Source organism: Asparagus officinalis, chromosome 1, assembly GCF_001876935.1.
Source record: "Asparagus officinalis chromosome 1, Aspof.V1, whole genome shotgun sequence".
Classification (NCBI taxonomy): Eukaryota; Viridiplantae; Streptophyta; class Magnoliopsida; order Asparagales; family Asparagaceae; genus Asparagus; species Asparagus officinalis.
The window spans coordinates 118394310-118411671 of NC_033794.1; the positions used below are offsets into that span (position 1 = coordinate 118394310).

At 36.0% G+C, this 17362-nt stretch overlaps 1 protein-coding gene across 1 annotated transcript; it reads left to right on the plus strand.

Annotated features, from left to right (window-relative positions):
- On the plus strand, positions 3084-14140 carry LOC109829169 (IST1-like protein). Its single transcript, XM_020396311.1, has 6 exons — positions 3084-3232; positions 7110-7242; positions 7331-7434; positions 9414-9585; positions 9709-9849; positions 13368-14140. Exons 1-6 carry the CDS (start codon positions 3183-3185, stop codon positions 13716-13718), a joined length of 951 nt encoding a protein of 316 aa, XP_020251900.1. The 5' UTR covers positions 3084-3182; the 3' UTR covers positions 13719-14140.

A 17362-nucleotide genomic window follows, 5' to 3' on the forward strand; every position in this document is an offset into this window, starting at 1 on the left:
GACAACAGCATGACTAATATTATATTAGCAATTATTGGAGATGCTGATGAGCAGTGTAATGATTGGACGTAGCTGGTGAGTTGCTTGGTAGAGAGCTGTGGGCAAATATTCTCTTCAAAACACTATGGATGTTGATTCCCGTCAAGCTCCCACAACGAAAGCTACAATCAAATAGCTTTCTGGTCGACAAGCGAAAGCGGCGAATAGAGGATTTTTCACATAGGTCGAGAAGAGTTACAATTCAACGACACTTCCGACAATTGATGAAAACTCTACTCAGCAGTCTTCACATTTTGCAGTAAAAGTTACAATCTGACGATTTTCACACTCCACAACAGCTAAAGCTAGGATTACTGAACAACGGTCCTCGCAACGTTTCACAGAAGAAGTTACAAGTCAAAAAGCTTCTTCTGAAACGCGGATGTCATCCCCGCGTTACAATTCTGGAAGTGCAGGCGACCCCCGCATTTCAAGATACAAGATGAACGTGAGCGACCCTCGCGTTCGTAGGGGTCCAACCAACACCGACCCCCGTGTTTCCAAGCAGGCAACAAGCCAAAACGCGAGCGACCCTCGCGTTCAATGATGTTCAGCTAACACCCAATCTCGCGTCTCAATTCTAAGAGGCGAAGTTGGGTGCTAAACGCCAGATTGGACGTTTGACTCGTTCAAACATGAGTCGAACGGTTTCAGAACCGTTTATCCCACGTTCTGAGGAATTTTCGCCCACGTAGGAGCGGATATAGGGGTCAGTTACAACCTCCTATCCCCCTATAAAAGCTCACGAACCCAACAGAAAAAGCTCAACGAACCCAACAGAGCAAAGGGTTGGATTTTTGGCATCTGAACTACACAGGTTGGATGCTAAAGATCTAAACCATACAGGTTGGAGATTTTTGAGTTCTAAAATAGATAAGGGCTGGCGGCTGGCTCTTTGAAAAGAGAAGAGTTAGCAAAGATCGGATTTGGAAGATCTCAACCACTCAGGTTTTGGCGATTCAACAGCAGCAGCGAAATCCTTGGAGATAGGATTTTTGAATCAAGCTCAGAAGATCAAATCTGAGAGGATTCTTCAACAACAGAATAACGGCTTGATCATTAACCGAATTTTCGGTTCTAACAACTCTATTCACAGAGTTCTAACTCGTTCAGAGTTCTTAAACTCATTCAGAGTTAAACATCAAACTTTCCACAGAAGTTCATCGTTCCCACGAGAAAAGAGACGGTCGGATCGTCAACGGAGAGCAAATTCGACGCGAGCAATCGAAAGAGGCATTCCATCGCTACCGAGAAGAACCCAGTTTTAAACAAAGGAGAGAATCAAATTCGTTCTCTTCTCTTTTGTAATCAAGTTGTAATCGGAATCAAAGAAATACAAGTCAATTTTCTTTATTCTTTTCATTGCAATTTTTCCTCCAAACAGAGGTATTGGTCCCGAAGCCGTCCTTAATGCGGGCATGGTAGGCTCCTTAGTAGAGCCGGCTTCGCGGGTCACGTACAAGTGATCTATCTTGTGTGTCATCCTTGGGGACAAGGAGTCGACTAGTCGGCAGAGTCGGACTTCGGGGCCGGGCCTGCCGATGCGCTGAAGGAGATCCTTATTCGAGCTTGGGCTGTTGGGCCAGCTTGATGCCGCGCACAACTTGGTACGATCTTGCCATTACTGTACTATAAGCGATTGACACCATAACAGTGACTAACATGAGAAACACCTAAATTTATTTGAGATTTTTTAAATAAACTAGTGTGATATTTTCCCCCGCTACAGTAATCTCGGTTTTAACTGCTATAGTGTTGTTGATGCTCGTGAACAAACAGTCGATGGGGGTTGCAGAGTTGCTGGATCGTCGAGAGGGATGGAGGGCCGCTTTCCTTCTTCGACTTTATGCTTGGTTCTCAAAGCTCGGGGTGGACGGATCACCTGTACACACTAGAATCACGGGAGTACGGGGCCTGTTTCTCCCGTGGTATGGACTGATAGCCTGCACATGCAAGAATCGCAGGAATACGGGGCTAGTTTCCCCCGTGGTATCTCCGACGGTCAAGTCAGTTGGTAAACTTGGGGAGGATTTTTTGAGAGGCCCCTGGGCCATTGAGGTCCTTGCAGGGGTTTTTTCCTCTAGAATTATTAAAATGCTTTGGATAAAAAGGATCCCGAAGGGGAGTAAAGCTAAAGTGTAAGAAGAAGAAGCAGAGATCCAACCTTCTTTCAGGATGAATAACGTCTGTATTTCCAGAGGATGCCAAGGGCAGAACATGTATTTAGTGAGGAGGCGGCTCATGATGATGGCGAGGGTGAGCTGGAGGCTGTGTCATCCTCTGCCCTATTTGTGTCGGTTGATGAGTGATGGCGGGTCACTTCAGCGACATATGGAATCAGCAGCTGTTGAGGCTTGTCAGCGGGTGATGTGGAGTCACTTCTGTGGCATGGGGAATCAGCAGCCGTTGAGGCTTGTCTGCGGGTGACATGGAGTCGTAATGATGACCATAAATGGTAAAATAATGCTGAGAAGTAATGTTCTGAGTCGCCTTCGAGGAAAGTGTCGGCCGGTTGCTGAGTAGCAATCTTTCGCCCGACTGAGTCTGCCTTTCGAGTCGTCTTTGGGGAGTGACGCCAGCTCGACTGGGTCTATTCTCGGGATAACATATTTGTATAAGTAACAGGGAACACCCCATAACAAAGTGTTTTTTGAATTGCTACAGAATCCCACCTTTGCTACAATATTCCCGTGTGCTATAGTAATATTTTTTCAAAAAAAAGCCTACACCGTCCAGTTTCATGTTTCGTACAGTAATAAAGCTACATTAAATGTTAATGTAGCATTTACTATAGTATGAATAGTAAATCTTGGGTTCTCCCGTTTGTATAGAGGAGTAGATATTGTAAAACATACAGAGTATTTCCCTTTTAGTGATATTTTATCCATTGTCGGAGTATTGGCAAGTAAATTAGCAAATATTTAGAGTTGGGAGTAAATTTGCAAATTATAATAGATTTGAGAGGTATATACGCTAAAACCCGAAATATATTGATGATTAACTTGGGTCCAGATAGAGTAATTTATCTACCCGACCCGATAGAAGTCTGTTTCTTCTCTCCATGATAAAAGGCAAAAGCAAAATCAGAGCTCTCTGATTCCAGAGATCATCTATCAAAGTCTCCTCTTTTTCCTTTCTTCAAGATGTCTGTCCTCAATTCGATCTTCAATAGAACCACTTTTGGTACAAGATGGTCAGTCTTCAATACCCAATTCCTTTTCTTTACATTTATTTTTTGATTTTTGTTTCGTGAAATTTAATTGTAATTTTTTTGCCTTATTGATGCTCCGTGTATGAGATAATCTGAACGGGTTTGTGTCAATTCAACTGAGATTCAATATATAAGTCATTTATATTGCAATTTCTGTGATGGGTTTGGAGGAAGAAGTAGTAAATGAGGGGCTTTTGATTAATTTAGAATTAGGGAGTATTAAGCAGTCTAATCTATTAATATTAGAGGGGTTTTCTACGTAAAATCTATTTTTTCTGGAGAGTTTGTAGGCCAATGTACTTGGATCACTAGAACTGAACTTTGAACTCTCAGCATGTAATGACTGCTCTCTATCTTTCAGACTTTGGTCATGAGAAAGAAGGATTCTGCACTAACAGTTTGAGGGTTAGCTTTCACTTTTGGAGGCTCAGACCTCTAGTCTAATCATCTCATTATGGTGAATTTCAAGAAACTAATGTCAGATTTCATGGTATTTTTTTTTCTTTTTAGTTAAACTTAACTATCTTGTGTTTCGTTAATGTGATTTTCACAAAACAGTCCAAAAGCATACAAGTAAGTATCACCAAATAAATACTAAATCAATACAGAAGAAACAAAATAAATAGCTGAAAGTGACGGGAAAGCATAGGATTCTGGATGAACTTTGTCCGTCCATCTCCCCACCAAACAGACACTAGTCATCTGTCTCAAAATTGGTATCCTCCCCCATGGCTCGCAATTACATCATTAATGTTTACAATACCGTCACTGGAGAGACTGTGATCTCCCAATTGCTGAATTAACCTATATGCTTTCGCTCTAGCTGCTCTTGTAAGATTGGCACACTATAGTTGGACGTTCTCATGGGGTTTTCATGAAGCTGCTATGAGCTATTCTCATTTTAGTCTACTACACAGAGCTGCCATTTGTTACCTTTGTTAGGTTAAATGTTTACATGACTCGCACACAACAAATTCTGGATAAGAATTCCCTCCAAGTGTTCTATGTATCTCCTTCTCTATCTACTTTCATATCCATGTATGTGTATAGCAACTCAGATTAGCCTTTTAAATACCACCATTAACGCAATAGGTTTTATCAATTTCGAAGTTAAAAGGCAGCAAAATAAAATAAAATAGTTCGAACTTGTTTCTTAAAAATCCATAAACTTAATCATAGTTTGTGAAATTTATTTTCAACAATATGGTTTCGTAAGGACTATTTAAAAAAAATATTATCAAAGGTTTGCAGTGCATTCCGAACATTTAAATGACATGATCCTCAGAATTCTAGGCCACTTATCTAATGAAGTTTAAACTTAATCACAGATGAAATTAGTTAGCACCTTTGCTTTGAAACACATCTAATGGTTAGTAGCATGAAAACAAATTACTCTATACCTTGTAATAATTCATTTGTGGAATTTGAGTTGTAGAAGTAACAATATTTCAAGTGATACAACTTTCATAAAACAATAATGGAATCAAGGATACTCCATAAGTAAATTGTTTCGCATAGCAAATTGTTTACAATATGTTATATATTCAAGCAATATTCCCCAATAAGTTTAATTTAAACCAAACAATTATCGTGACGCCTAATATTTAATAGTTACTTGCTTTCACTGTGGTCAAAACTAGCCTGTGTTTCATTTTTAGAGCATATTTTTTATTGTCAAAACTGGCCTGCGTTTCATTCTGAAAGCATATTGTTTATTGATCACGCATTTTATTAAAGCATCCACTGAACTTCAGTAGACAGTATGTGCATTATAGTGCTCTTTACTGTATGTGAACTATGGTTTTCAAGCTTTGTGGTTGTTTTAAGTGAAGAATCTTCGAACCTCTCTGAAACTTTCTGAATGATCCTTGAATTCTCTAATGAAAGTATCAATACATTAATTGCATGCTTTTACTGCCTTTTCTATTGAAATTAAATATTTAAATTTGTTGTTCTCAGTCGCAATATTTGTAACATGGATCGGTTTTAATAGACATACAATGTAATTTGAGTCTATTAAAAGATATATGTGTAATAGTTTACACTAGCTTGGGAGCTTATAAAATAAAATATTTCTTCACTTCTACCAGCTTGTACACACTCATGAACATACATGTTTGCAGGTGCTATTATCCAACCATGTTGCTTCATAGGGTTTAAAGATATTCTTTCGTGTTTCCTTGCCTGAGGGAGATCTCATGCACTATGTTCCACACATACAATAATTGTCCAAAATTTAGCATCAGAGTGATAAAATCCAATTAATATATCACATGGAATAAGTCAAATTTTGTGTAACAATATTCATTTTCTCAATGGTTGAAAACAGAAAACTATTTATTTTGCTCACACTCTGTGTGTGCACGTGCGTGCGTGCATGTGGGTGTGTGTGTTGGGGAGCGGTGGCGCACAAGTTTCCTTCAAGTTTCTTTTTTTAATATTGGTATAATGCACGTGCTTTGCACGTGAACATACATGTTAAGTTATGAATTTTTTATTGAATAGTAAAAAACTATGTGTTAGTAAATAAAACTGGATAATAAGATATTAAGATTGCTTAAAAAGAAATGTATGAGTTAACTATTATTATGTAGTTATTGTAATTGAAAGTTTTTCTTATAATGATCACCTAATGCTAACTTTTTTTTAATAAGTCCCCCAAATCTAAAATTGTTCTTAAATAAAACTGTCAATTCTATAAGTTTGTAAATATGCCCCTCAACTCGAAAGTTATTAACTTAAGTCATAATTAATTAAACTGCATTAATCTTGCTATTTTTTCTTGATATTCCCTAGATAGTTACACTTAATACTCGTAACATATGGTAATAATTACTTCTAATTATAATTCTCTAAATTAACTAAGCTGCATTAATCTTGCTAGCTTTTTTCCTGATGTTCCCTAGATAGTTACACTTAATACTTGCATATTGCAATAGTTACTTTTCATGATAATTATTTAATAAGGTAAATTACACTAAACCCTTATGAACTTTCAACCCATATATGGCTATGGAATTTTAAAATCACAATAAACCCCTAATAACTTTTTTGTTTCAATAAAAACCCCAAATAACTTTCTAAAATTTGCAGATAACCCCTATAAATTAGAACTATAAAATGGCATAAAAAGACATTTTGAAAGTTATTGGGGTTTGGTGTAATTTATCTAAAAGATATTAGGGGCTTTCTACAAAAGTTATTAGGGGTTTAGTGAGTTCATAGGATCTATTTACTGCAAAATGCTGAAAATTCATGGGGTTTACTGTAATTTACCTTATTTAATATTATAATTCTTAGTTCAAGATACTATTAAAATAATTATACTGTCTATATACTATAAAATATTTATCTAATTTAATTTTTTTAAATTATGCTCTTAAATAACTTAGTACTATAAATATTTTATAAATTTTTATTATACTATCATTAACAATTAATAGTACTGTTATTAGAATTAGATATTTTGCTATAATTCAATTAGCAAAATAGAATAACATAGTACTAAATACTATTGATAATTTTAATTATTTAGGAAGTTGAGGAGGTGCATAATTAATAAAAGGTTATATTTATTTAATAAATGATTAATTAGAGATAATGGTATAGTTATAATTTATCAAAATTTGAGAGGGCAAAAAAGAAAATTAGAAGTTTTAACACTTAATTCCTCTTTTTATAGTGGTATAGATATCAATTTTGGTTGGATTAGTTATTATTTTAATCTCTGAGTAGACCCATCTCCCATAATTGGCTTGTGGAATTTTTTTTCAGTACCCATATTATCCATATTTATGAGACATTACTGTTGGAAAGAGTCTGATGTGCTTGTTCCTGTTATTTCTCATTGCCTTTCTAGCAAAACTTGCTGTAATCTGGCTATCTCACGAATCAAATTGTTGCGTAATAAGAGAGAGGCACAACTCAAACATATGCGGAAAGAAATCTTTGACTATCTTAGGACTGGCCAAGAAGCTGTTGCTCGAATTCGAGTATGTTTACTTTCTTAGTTTACTTCTGTTCTTCTCTAAAGTTTTAACCAAATTTCTGAATTATTTTGTTTTTTGAATTTATTTTTAGGTGGAGCACATCATTCGTGAAGAGAACATAATGGCTGCTTATGAGATTTTAGAATTGTTTTGTGAATTTGTTCTTGCACGTGTTCCTATTCTTGAAACTCAGAAGTAATTCTCTACCTTGGAACTTCTTCTAGCTTACAAACTGAAGAGAGTTTGTTTCTTATTTTATTTACATTTTCTATTTATGGAAACAAAATAAGGTCTGGTTCATGAAATGAAGCCTTTTAATTACTTGGAAACAAAATAAGGTCTGGCTCCAGCCAGCTAGTCTTATCTATTTGTAAGTGCAGCATAAAAATAGCTAGAAATAGCCCCTTAATCTTCAGCTCAGTTATTGTTCATGAACAAATTGATCGTCTACTTAGAAGCTTTAGCGTCTGTAATTGATTAAAATCACCACTATTTATAATGGTCTTACGAATACACATGGGTGATGTGTATCCATACATGTTCGTAAAATGTGTAAATTCATACAGATAGATACGTAGTTATATGCCATATAATAATATAAATTGTGCTATTCGTAGACACAACTAATATGTATTCCTTACCTGGCTTGTAAAACTTTTGTTTGTTCCTTGTAGGTGGTAAATATCTGTTATCAAAGTTAAATTTATATCAAGCAAAACTCAAGCATGTCTGCATATTTTATCATATTCTACACATGATCAAAGATCAAATAAGAAACACTTTGTTTAGCTCTTCCTTTCAATAAAATTTCTTCCAAATATTTTGTATTCATGCATCAGATATATTTTCACTCCTCATGTTACTGCTTAGTATTGTCTTCTGTGTTCTGCAGTGGTAGGTTGTGACCTGCAATATAAGGGGTTTTGCCTATCATATCTGTAAATTTATCCCCCAAATCTTCATCTTTACCAATTTCCCCACAAAATCATCTGGATTCTCTTAACTTATCCCTCCACTTAACCTCTGTTGAGGCCACAGGGGTAGCTAGTGGACCCGCAACAATTGAGGGTTTTACATATCATATCTGTAAATTTATCCCCCAACTCTTCATATATTCCCTATTTACCGCCAAAATCTTCTCAATTCCATTAGCTATTCCTCAACTTCACTCTGCTAGATTTGTAACAGGTTTTGAATAACATTCATACCCACCCTTATCTTCTACCTTCTAAAATATAGAAGAAGCCTGAAAATAAAATAAGAAAGGGAGAGAGGTAAAAAAATGTTCATTGGTAATGTTATGCAAATTTATTTTGTTCGAGAATTTATCATTGATATTTATAATAGAATCTTTTGATATATTTTAGTTATTTTGACATCTTTTCGTTCTGTCAAAGGAGTAAGGATATTTTTAGGTTTTCAGTCATTGGAGGCAACATTTTTTTTTACATTTGTTTAGATTTAGTTTCTTCTGGTAAGGATTTTATTGAAAAGAGAGGCTTAGCCTTCTTCTCGTAATCATTGAGGTGAAGATCATGATGTATTGAGTAAAGAATTGAAAGGTGAACAAGTTTTCTTCTCATTATTGACTTGGCCATTCAATGGAATATTCCCAATTGTAAAGCCAAGTTATTGTTTGAAGCCACCTCTGATCTCCACTTGAGTGTCTATCTCGTGCATGCTTGTGTGAGGTGAGAAAGTGATAATTTGTGGGGGAAGGATACGCTAGGGGAGGCAATGGAGTGATAATTTGAGTGATAACTGATATGATTGTTATAAGATAAATATTCAGAGGTGTGTGTGGTTGTGAATATGAGATGGTGAGTGGCATGAAGATTTTTTGTCCCATGCCGTGGAAATTGGGGTTTTTTTGGAGGGGGTAGACGCGACGAGACTATGGCAATTTTCTATCATCAATATATTTTCCTATCACAATATGTTTTTTTATTTAAATTTCCAATTCTTTCAGCATTTAAGAGGCAGTTCTTAGAAGAATCTGAACATAAAATATGTATATTTTCCATGAAATTGCACACCTACACGCATTAGGTAAGAAATTCATATTGTACACTTCCATGTGGTCTATGATTTATCTTGAAAGTATGTATTGCATGACCTTTGCTATTACTTTCAGTTGATGTTGATTTTGTTATATAACCTTGTTTTGATGACAGGGAATGCCCAATAGAATTGCAGGAGGCTATTGCTAGTATTATTTTTGCTTCCCCAAGATGTTCAGATTTGCCTGAATTGTTGCAGATTCGGAACTTATTTACTGTAAAATATGGGAAGGAATTCGTTTCAGCTGCTTCTGAATTACGACCTGATAGCAATGTTAATCGCTTGGTATGTAAATCTGTTATATTGATGTATAAACTAATATTTAAGTAAGAAATTTGTTTGGAATACTGTGATTGCTCGCATATAATTCTGAAAACTGAGTTGTAATAATTGGTACACTTTGTCTAGATTATTGAGAAACTTACTGCGAGAGCACCATCCGCAGAGGTAAAGCTGAAGACGTTGAAGGGTGTAGCTCAAGAGTTTAATCTAGATTGGGATTCATCCAGCACTGAGGCAGAGTTTACTAAGAAGCACGAAGATTTGCTGGTATTTCTTTTGGCAACTTTGTTTCAAAATATTTCTTTCTCGTTGCACTAATCATTCTTTTATATCAAAATATCTAGATATTAAAATTGTTTTTCTTGTAAATTCTGCATACATGAACAATACAGAGAATAATTTTGCTCTTTTTTCCTTTCTTTTTGGTTAATTGGTATCCTTGAAGTCATTAATATATACTTATCTTATGAAGTAGTGACGTGCTATATCAGATAACAAAAATTCCATTTCCCATCTTTTAGTACCTTTATTCAATGTATTTGTACTTGATTCCTATATAAGCATTTCATTTACTTTCCATCATTTGGTGTTCCATATTCTTACACCCTTTTTCAGATATTGTCATAGGTTCATTATATATTTCTTTCTCTCTTTTTTTCCTCCCATCTGAGGTGCTAATCTATAAGTTAAGCATTTCTCCAGTATAGGCAGAAAGCCTCTGCTATTAGTCTGCATATTCTATTTTGAGGGGTTTGTGGTTTCCTGATCATCTCACAATCTCCTCAACCTCCTGGGTCAATAAGCAGCTACAAACTTTTCCTTTATCTTGCAAACTATATGACGAATCACTTCTAACTTTGAGCTCTGGATGATTTTGTCACGAGAATAGATGCTCAATTAAATCAAAAGTAAGATTCAGTTATTATCTGGCATATCATAATGTTTAAGATTCCAGGGCATGAATGCTTGCAGCCTTCTGTAGAGAACTTCATTAAGAATTTACAATTTGGCATCTTATATCCATCTTGTCATATTCTTTTGCATTTGCATACATTCCTTTACAAAGTTGAAATTTATAATATACATGTATAGTGAACACACACCTGGGATAATACACAACAGAACTCCATATAAATAATAATCTAACCGCTCATTTTGATCTATACATCATGAAACATTAGCGGATAAAAGTCATGTGGTTTGGAATATTCTTCCTACAATATAAACAACTCAAAAAGCAAAACAAGCTTTTAAGACCGTTGCACTCTTGCAGATCATTCATTTTTAGGTAGTGAAACATATATCTTAAACAATTTCAATTCACATGATTTTAGATCCCTGTGAGTTTTATAATGAGGACGGTGGACAGTTTGGATCATCAGTGTACATGATATAATTTGAATTTTCATAGTTAGGTGTAAACTTCTTAGTTACTTTCTATTTGTATTATAACCTTATGCCATAGTTTACAGGTACATGGCACGTAGTGAGTCGTGCTACGAATTTGGCTACGCAATTCACCACTTAGCTGTTTTTGATTCGAGGGGGTAGGTTACTTTGGTACACAAGTTCGGTACATGTATTAGAGTCTCCTTCTTCCATACTTTATCCTGCTTTTCAAATTATGTCCCATGTGTCTACCTCATGTTTTTGTACGGTGTCCGTGTCCGTGCTTCTCCCTAGTAGGAGTTAGAGAATGCTCCATAGAGCTGTGGGACATTTTACGATATAGAGCGTACTATTGTCTATGTTACCTGGATACTCCTAACTGTAGCCATGACCTTACCCGACACATACCCATACTCTTTTTCCTATCCAAAGTCCTCAGACGCTCCTTTCATATATGAATACATTTATTCGGGCATGTACTCACTTATGCAGTAAATATGTTTAAGATAAAACACTTCTCATGCGCTTCTTGGATGTATATTGTACGCATATCCTACATATGCACTTCCTGGAACTTGCTGGAAAGGGGTCGGGTGGGCTTTCAAACTATTATATTAAAGTGTCATTAGGGTGTCTAGTTCAAAAATGATGGTTTTTCCAATCTATAATCCATATAATAAAAGAAATATAAAAAATATAGGAATTTTAATTCTCACACATGAATTAAAAATATATTGATCTCATGTAAATTATTAATTTCAATACAGTATATGCATGCCTATATAAGTATCTATATGCAGTCTATATATCCATGTCCCTGTACCCTATCTTTTACAAATTTTCTGTGTCCCATACGCATACCGGCACTAATACCTCCACCCGTTTCCATGTAACTTAGTCTATGGTAACATGAACAGACCTAGAGTCAAATCTCCAATTGACGCTATATAACAGCATGATGTCTACTTGACTGTTTTGTCCCACCTAAAGTTTCCACTATGAATATGCAAGTAAATGCAGGTCATATGAGTAAATGTATCTGATCATAGAAATATTAAGAAGATCTAGCAGGCAACAAACGAGAACCATCCTTTCACTGGATTTACTTCAAAGTTACCGTAAGGAGGGGCAGAAAACATTAAAAAAAATCTTTTTTTGTGTTGAATTTTACAGGAATAAAAGGGATACAAGAACACATTAAAAATTATGTTACTTCTTGGATCTTGAAACTCTTCCTGTCTTTTTTTTTGAGAATAAAAACTCTTCCTGTCTCTTGAATCGATGAAAGTGAAAAAGGTGCTGTATTGATGGTTTATTAATGATCATCTTCAGTGGGGTTTAACAAGCAATTGTTAAGAATAAGAAGAAGCTTAAAGTTCTGAAAGTCGGTAAAGTTCATGATTTCCCCTAGCATGATAATGTGGAATGTGTTCTGTAAAAGACGCAATCAGTGAGGAGTCATAATAAGTGCATATATTATTGATAATTAAGGCGGTAATATTTTGCTTTAATGAGGTCAATTGTAGGCCCAGAGAAGCTGAGCTAATTGATAATGCCAGCATGAATTGGGCCTCTAACATCATAGACCAAACCTGTAAGATGAACTGTCAGAATGGCTGTTTCTAAATGCAACTTAAAAGCTATTGATTATTATCTTTGACCTCTTCAGGTGCAAGTGGTTCTAAAGTCACAGATTGATATTTATAATTATAATTGTTTCATTAAAGTACTCAATATTCATTATGAAGATTCTAGGCAAGATGCCCAAGGTGTTTATTAACTAGAGAACACACACACACACACACACACACAGAGTCAATCATCTATTGTCAACACCGCTACATAAGAAGATGCTGTTTTCTGATTTTTGAATTGCATACATTATATTGTCTGGAGTGTTTAATTTCATAAAGGAAAACCTACATTCCTATAAGCACCAACCAAGTTTACAAATGTTCTAGGGATTTGCAAGTACTAGTTCATAAAATCTTTCATATTTCAAATGAAGTCCCGGAAATCATTAAAATTGCTATTACTCAAGTTATTATGAAATGAGTCCCTCACATCATTAAAATTGCTATTTTTTACTCCAATAAATAAGTTTTTATTGAACGAGGCCCTCCAATCAGAGTAGAAATAGTAATCGGAGGGATTAATTTGAATTAACCTATGGGTTATGAGAATTGGGGGACCTAATAGCAATTGCAATGATTTGAGGGACCTAAAAGCAACTGCAATGGTTTGAAGGACCTAATAGCAATTCTTAATTTGAAAATAACTTAAAGAATTGGTGGAACTAATAGCAATTTAAATGATTTGAGGGACTAATGTCGAAAAAATGAACATTCTACATAGTACATTGGTGAAACCTTTCATTTAACTGTTATCTTGTGCAGGATGGATCCCTGCCTACAGCTCCTCAGGAGCCTGTCATAAAGAAAATATCAGATATCTCCGTACCAAAGAACAATCCTGCTGCTTCACCTCCAGTAACTAATAGCAGTTCCTTCAGAGGTGAAGACTCATTGATGAATGCAGATAATTTGGAGCCATCTTTCAAACAAATGGAAATTACTTCTCATGACGAGAGAGCAACAACAACAACAAAAAATCAGAGCTCATCTGATGTTATGGAGAGAGCACGGGCTGCCATTGCTGCAGCTGAACGGGCTTCTGCTGCTGCTCGTGCAGCTGCTGAGCTGGCAAAAGTTCGAGTGGCTCGCCAGGCAAGCAGTGGTAAAAGTTAAGAAGATCCTGTATAGAAAATCATATCAGGAGGTAGAAGGAATTGACACGTGTCCTCCAGCACAAATCTTAAAGCTTAATCCTGGTGGTGAATAACCATTCAACATTTCTTGGGACCGTTCTGTACTGTACAAGGGAAGTTTCCCTTGAAAGATTGTATTGTGATTGTTGTGTGAGGATGTGTATATGTGTGGCTTTAGTAGAGAGTGTATAATAACTGAGATTGCATTTGCTTCAAATAAATGCCTTCCTCAAGTTCCTTTTATTGGTCACGGGGGATGAAATGAGTAAACATTTGATATTTGTAATAGTAATACAGAGGAATATTCATTTTATTTAGTATTCTAAGCAATATGGTGAGCAAAGCGGACCATGTAATACGAAGTGCTGACAATGATCAGTGGTGTGCCGTGTGATTCAAATTTGGTGCTCGACTATCTGGAACCTTTTTCGTTTTCATTAATCTATTATTATTAACGTCTGATATTTTTTCTTAAAATTGTTTGTGGTGTCAAATAAATTGATTGTAATTTTTTAATCGGTTTTTCTATAGAGTGCTCATGGGCACTCTATAAGAGAGGAGAGAGATAGAGAGAAATGAATGAGGAAAGGATCCTAATGCAAATCCGGGGGCCCCCTCCTTATTCATTTCTTTCTATCTCTCTCCTCTTTTATAGAGTGCCCATGGGCACTCTATAGAAAAACCGTTTTAACCGTTTTTTAATAAGGTGACTCTATTTGCTAACAATTACTCAATTTATTACTTCGGATGTTAGGGCAAAAATGGTTTTTGTTGCTCGAAAATGTAATGAAGTGTTTAGATGGAATAGTTCTAGCAAATAATTTCCTGAAGAGCTATTTATATACAAAAAGAATTGAACATTTATTTATACTAATTTTCAAATTTAAATTCTTGAAAATAAACTGTCTGACAAATACATGAAAACGGAATATATGTATATTAAGATTCTCACTCAGGTGAGAGTAATGCTAAATATTTTTACGTTTAGTTATAAAGAAGTTTGTATAATACAAATTCTTAATATTGAAAACGTTATGAGTTATCCTCAAAATAAATTATAATTTTTCATGGGAATTATAATTTTAACATATTGAATTAAGTATGCTATGCACACAAAAAGGTACATGTATTGATGTATGTGTATACGTATCCTTTTATACATTTTTCTTCCTTTTTTGTAGGATCATACATCTCATTCAATATAGCATATCGGTATGCACAAAGGCTCAAAATATTGAAATACGTACTCTTATTTTTATTTTTAGTAAAGGCCATATTCTGGTCTTTGATTTACAATCTTACTCATCTCAATCCTCCATTTTACATAGAACCACAACGTAGGAAGGAGGGGAAAACTTCAGTGGGTTCTTTGTTAAAAATCATGTGGAAAGTACACCTAGCAAAAATATTAAAATTGTTAGTTACTAAAACAAGACACTTCACCTATCCTAGGAAAAAAATTAAAAACTTCTACTTATCTCTTGATGATTTTCTATTATCAAGGACTTTTCATAGGATTTTTTTTTAAGTCAAGGCGTATACAAACAAGCAAGCAAACTCGCACATGAAAAATGTTCGCTTGACGATTCTACAGTCAACTTTGTAAAGATCTGATGATTGGATTAAACTTCAAGAAATCGAATTCTACGGCATCAATTGAAGAATTCCTCCCTCCTCCTCTGGTCTCTTTTCTATTGGCATACTTTGTCTTGGGTCAATGACATGTTGCTTTGAGTCTAAAAGTCTAAACTGATAGGGTCAAAGTCTTGGTGTCCATAAATCAGCAAAACTAGTGCAAGCAATTGAAGTACAATCGGAATATGTCTAATTCAATCACGGGCTTTGAATTATAATGACAACTTTCTTGTTCTACTTCCTTTCTAAATTAAAGTATAGAAATAAAAAAAACTTCTAAATCATGTCTGAAAAAGATAGGCACCCTTCGTTAAAAATTATAGCGTCGCGTACAAAATATTGCATTGACGTAAAAGGTCTAATTAATACTAACACAATTAATTATACTGATAATGATTAATACTAGAGATTAATGCGTATCTTTGTCATAGGTTGACACCTATGTGACACAATCATCACCATCCTCATAAAGTATGAGAGAGAGTGTGTGAGTTGGTGGGGATTTGTGCCTAATTTATGAGGATGGTGGGGATTGTGCCACATAGGCGACAAGGAGGGAAATCTCCTCTTATGACAAGGATATCCGTTAATCTCTACTAGTATTGTATATAGGGCGTACTGATTTAAAATTGATAATGCATCACGTGCCACTGTTTCTTCATGCCCATTAGGGGTCAGATAATTTATCCTATAAGATGTCTTTTTTCTCGGCTAAATACCCATATTGGTATTTTAATTCAACCACATTTGCCAACAAGGTATTTTAATTAGGAAATTCAGGCTAAATACCCATATTGGTATTTTAATTCAACCACATTTGCCAACAAGGTATTTTAATTAGGAAATTCGGCGATAAGACATTTTAATTGAATAAAATTACCATTTAGGTCCTTTTTCTCGTCGGCGGCCACTTTTCCGGCGAGAACTCATAACGCACGTGGGGGCTTAATCTGTGTTTAAGATGCTGATGTGGCTCTCCTTTCTCTCTCTAAACCCCCTCCCCCATTAAACCCTGACCTCCTCGGCCTCATTGTCTTCAAGTCCTCTCTTTTAGACCCAACCTCAGCTCTCTCCTCATGGACCCAAGACTCCGACGACCCCTGCAACTGGGCCCACATCAAATGCCACCCTGAGTCTCGCCGAGTCGTCGAAATCTCTCTCTCCTCCCTCGGCCTCTCCGGCAAGCTCAATCGCAGCCTCCTCAACCTCCAATCCCTTCAAAAACTCTCCCTTTCCGACAACAACTTCACTGGATTCTTGATTACAGACTTAACCCAGCTCCCAAATCTCACCCACATTGATCTGAGCTCCAATGGGCTCATTTGAGGAGATACCCACTAGGTTTTTCTCACAATGTGAGAGCTTGGTCGATGTCAATTTGGCTGGTAACAAGTTGTACGGCCAGGTACCAAGCAGCATTGGCTCTTGCTGGAATCTTGTAAGTTTCAATGTTTCGTCGAATCATCTCTCTAGGTCTCTGCCTGATGGGGTTTTGAGCTTGAGCAGTCTCGAAAGTTTCGACGTTTCTGAGCTTGATGGGCTCGACGGGGCCGGACATCTCGACCCAGCGACCCAAATGAGCGACGATCACTTTCTGCTGGACGCGGAGGTAGGTGGAGAGCGCCTTGGGCGTGAAGTTGGTTTTTAGAAGGTTAATTCCCTGCCACGTCAGAAAACAGAGCCACATCAGCATCTTAAACACAGATTAAGCCCTCACGTGCAACGCACGTGATGAGTTCTCGCCGGAAAAGTGGCTGCCGACGAGAAAAAGGACCTAAATGGTAATTTTATTCAATTAAAATGTCTTATCGCCGAATTTCCTAATTAAAATAACTTGTTAATAAATATGGTTGAATTAAAATACCAATATGGGTATTTAGTCTTTTTTTCCTCCGTCAATAAGACGATTAAAGAGAGAGAGATGAGAATTGACTATTGAGGAGATGACATTATCCTTTGACCCCATCCACAAGATATTTCGGTCACTGC

Bases quoted from the DNA above. Each gene is read 5' to 3' on its own strand.
- LOC109829169 (XM_020396311.1), top strand. From the start codon at position 3,183: ATGTCTGTCCTCAATTCGATCTTCAATAGAACCACTTTTGGTACAAGA. The intron at 7,435-9,413 runs GTAATTCTCTAC...TTTTGATGACAG, and splicing joins CCTATTCTTGAAACTCAGAA to GGAATGCCCAATAGAATTGC. The intron at 9,850-13,367 runs GTATTTCTTTTG...TATCTTGTGCAG, and splicing joins AGAAGCACGAAGATTTGCTG to GATGGATCCCTGCCTACAGC.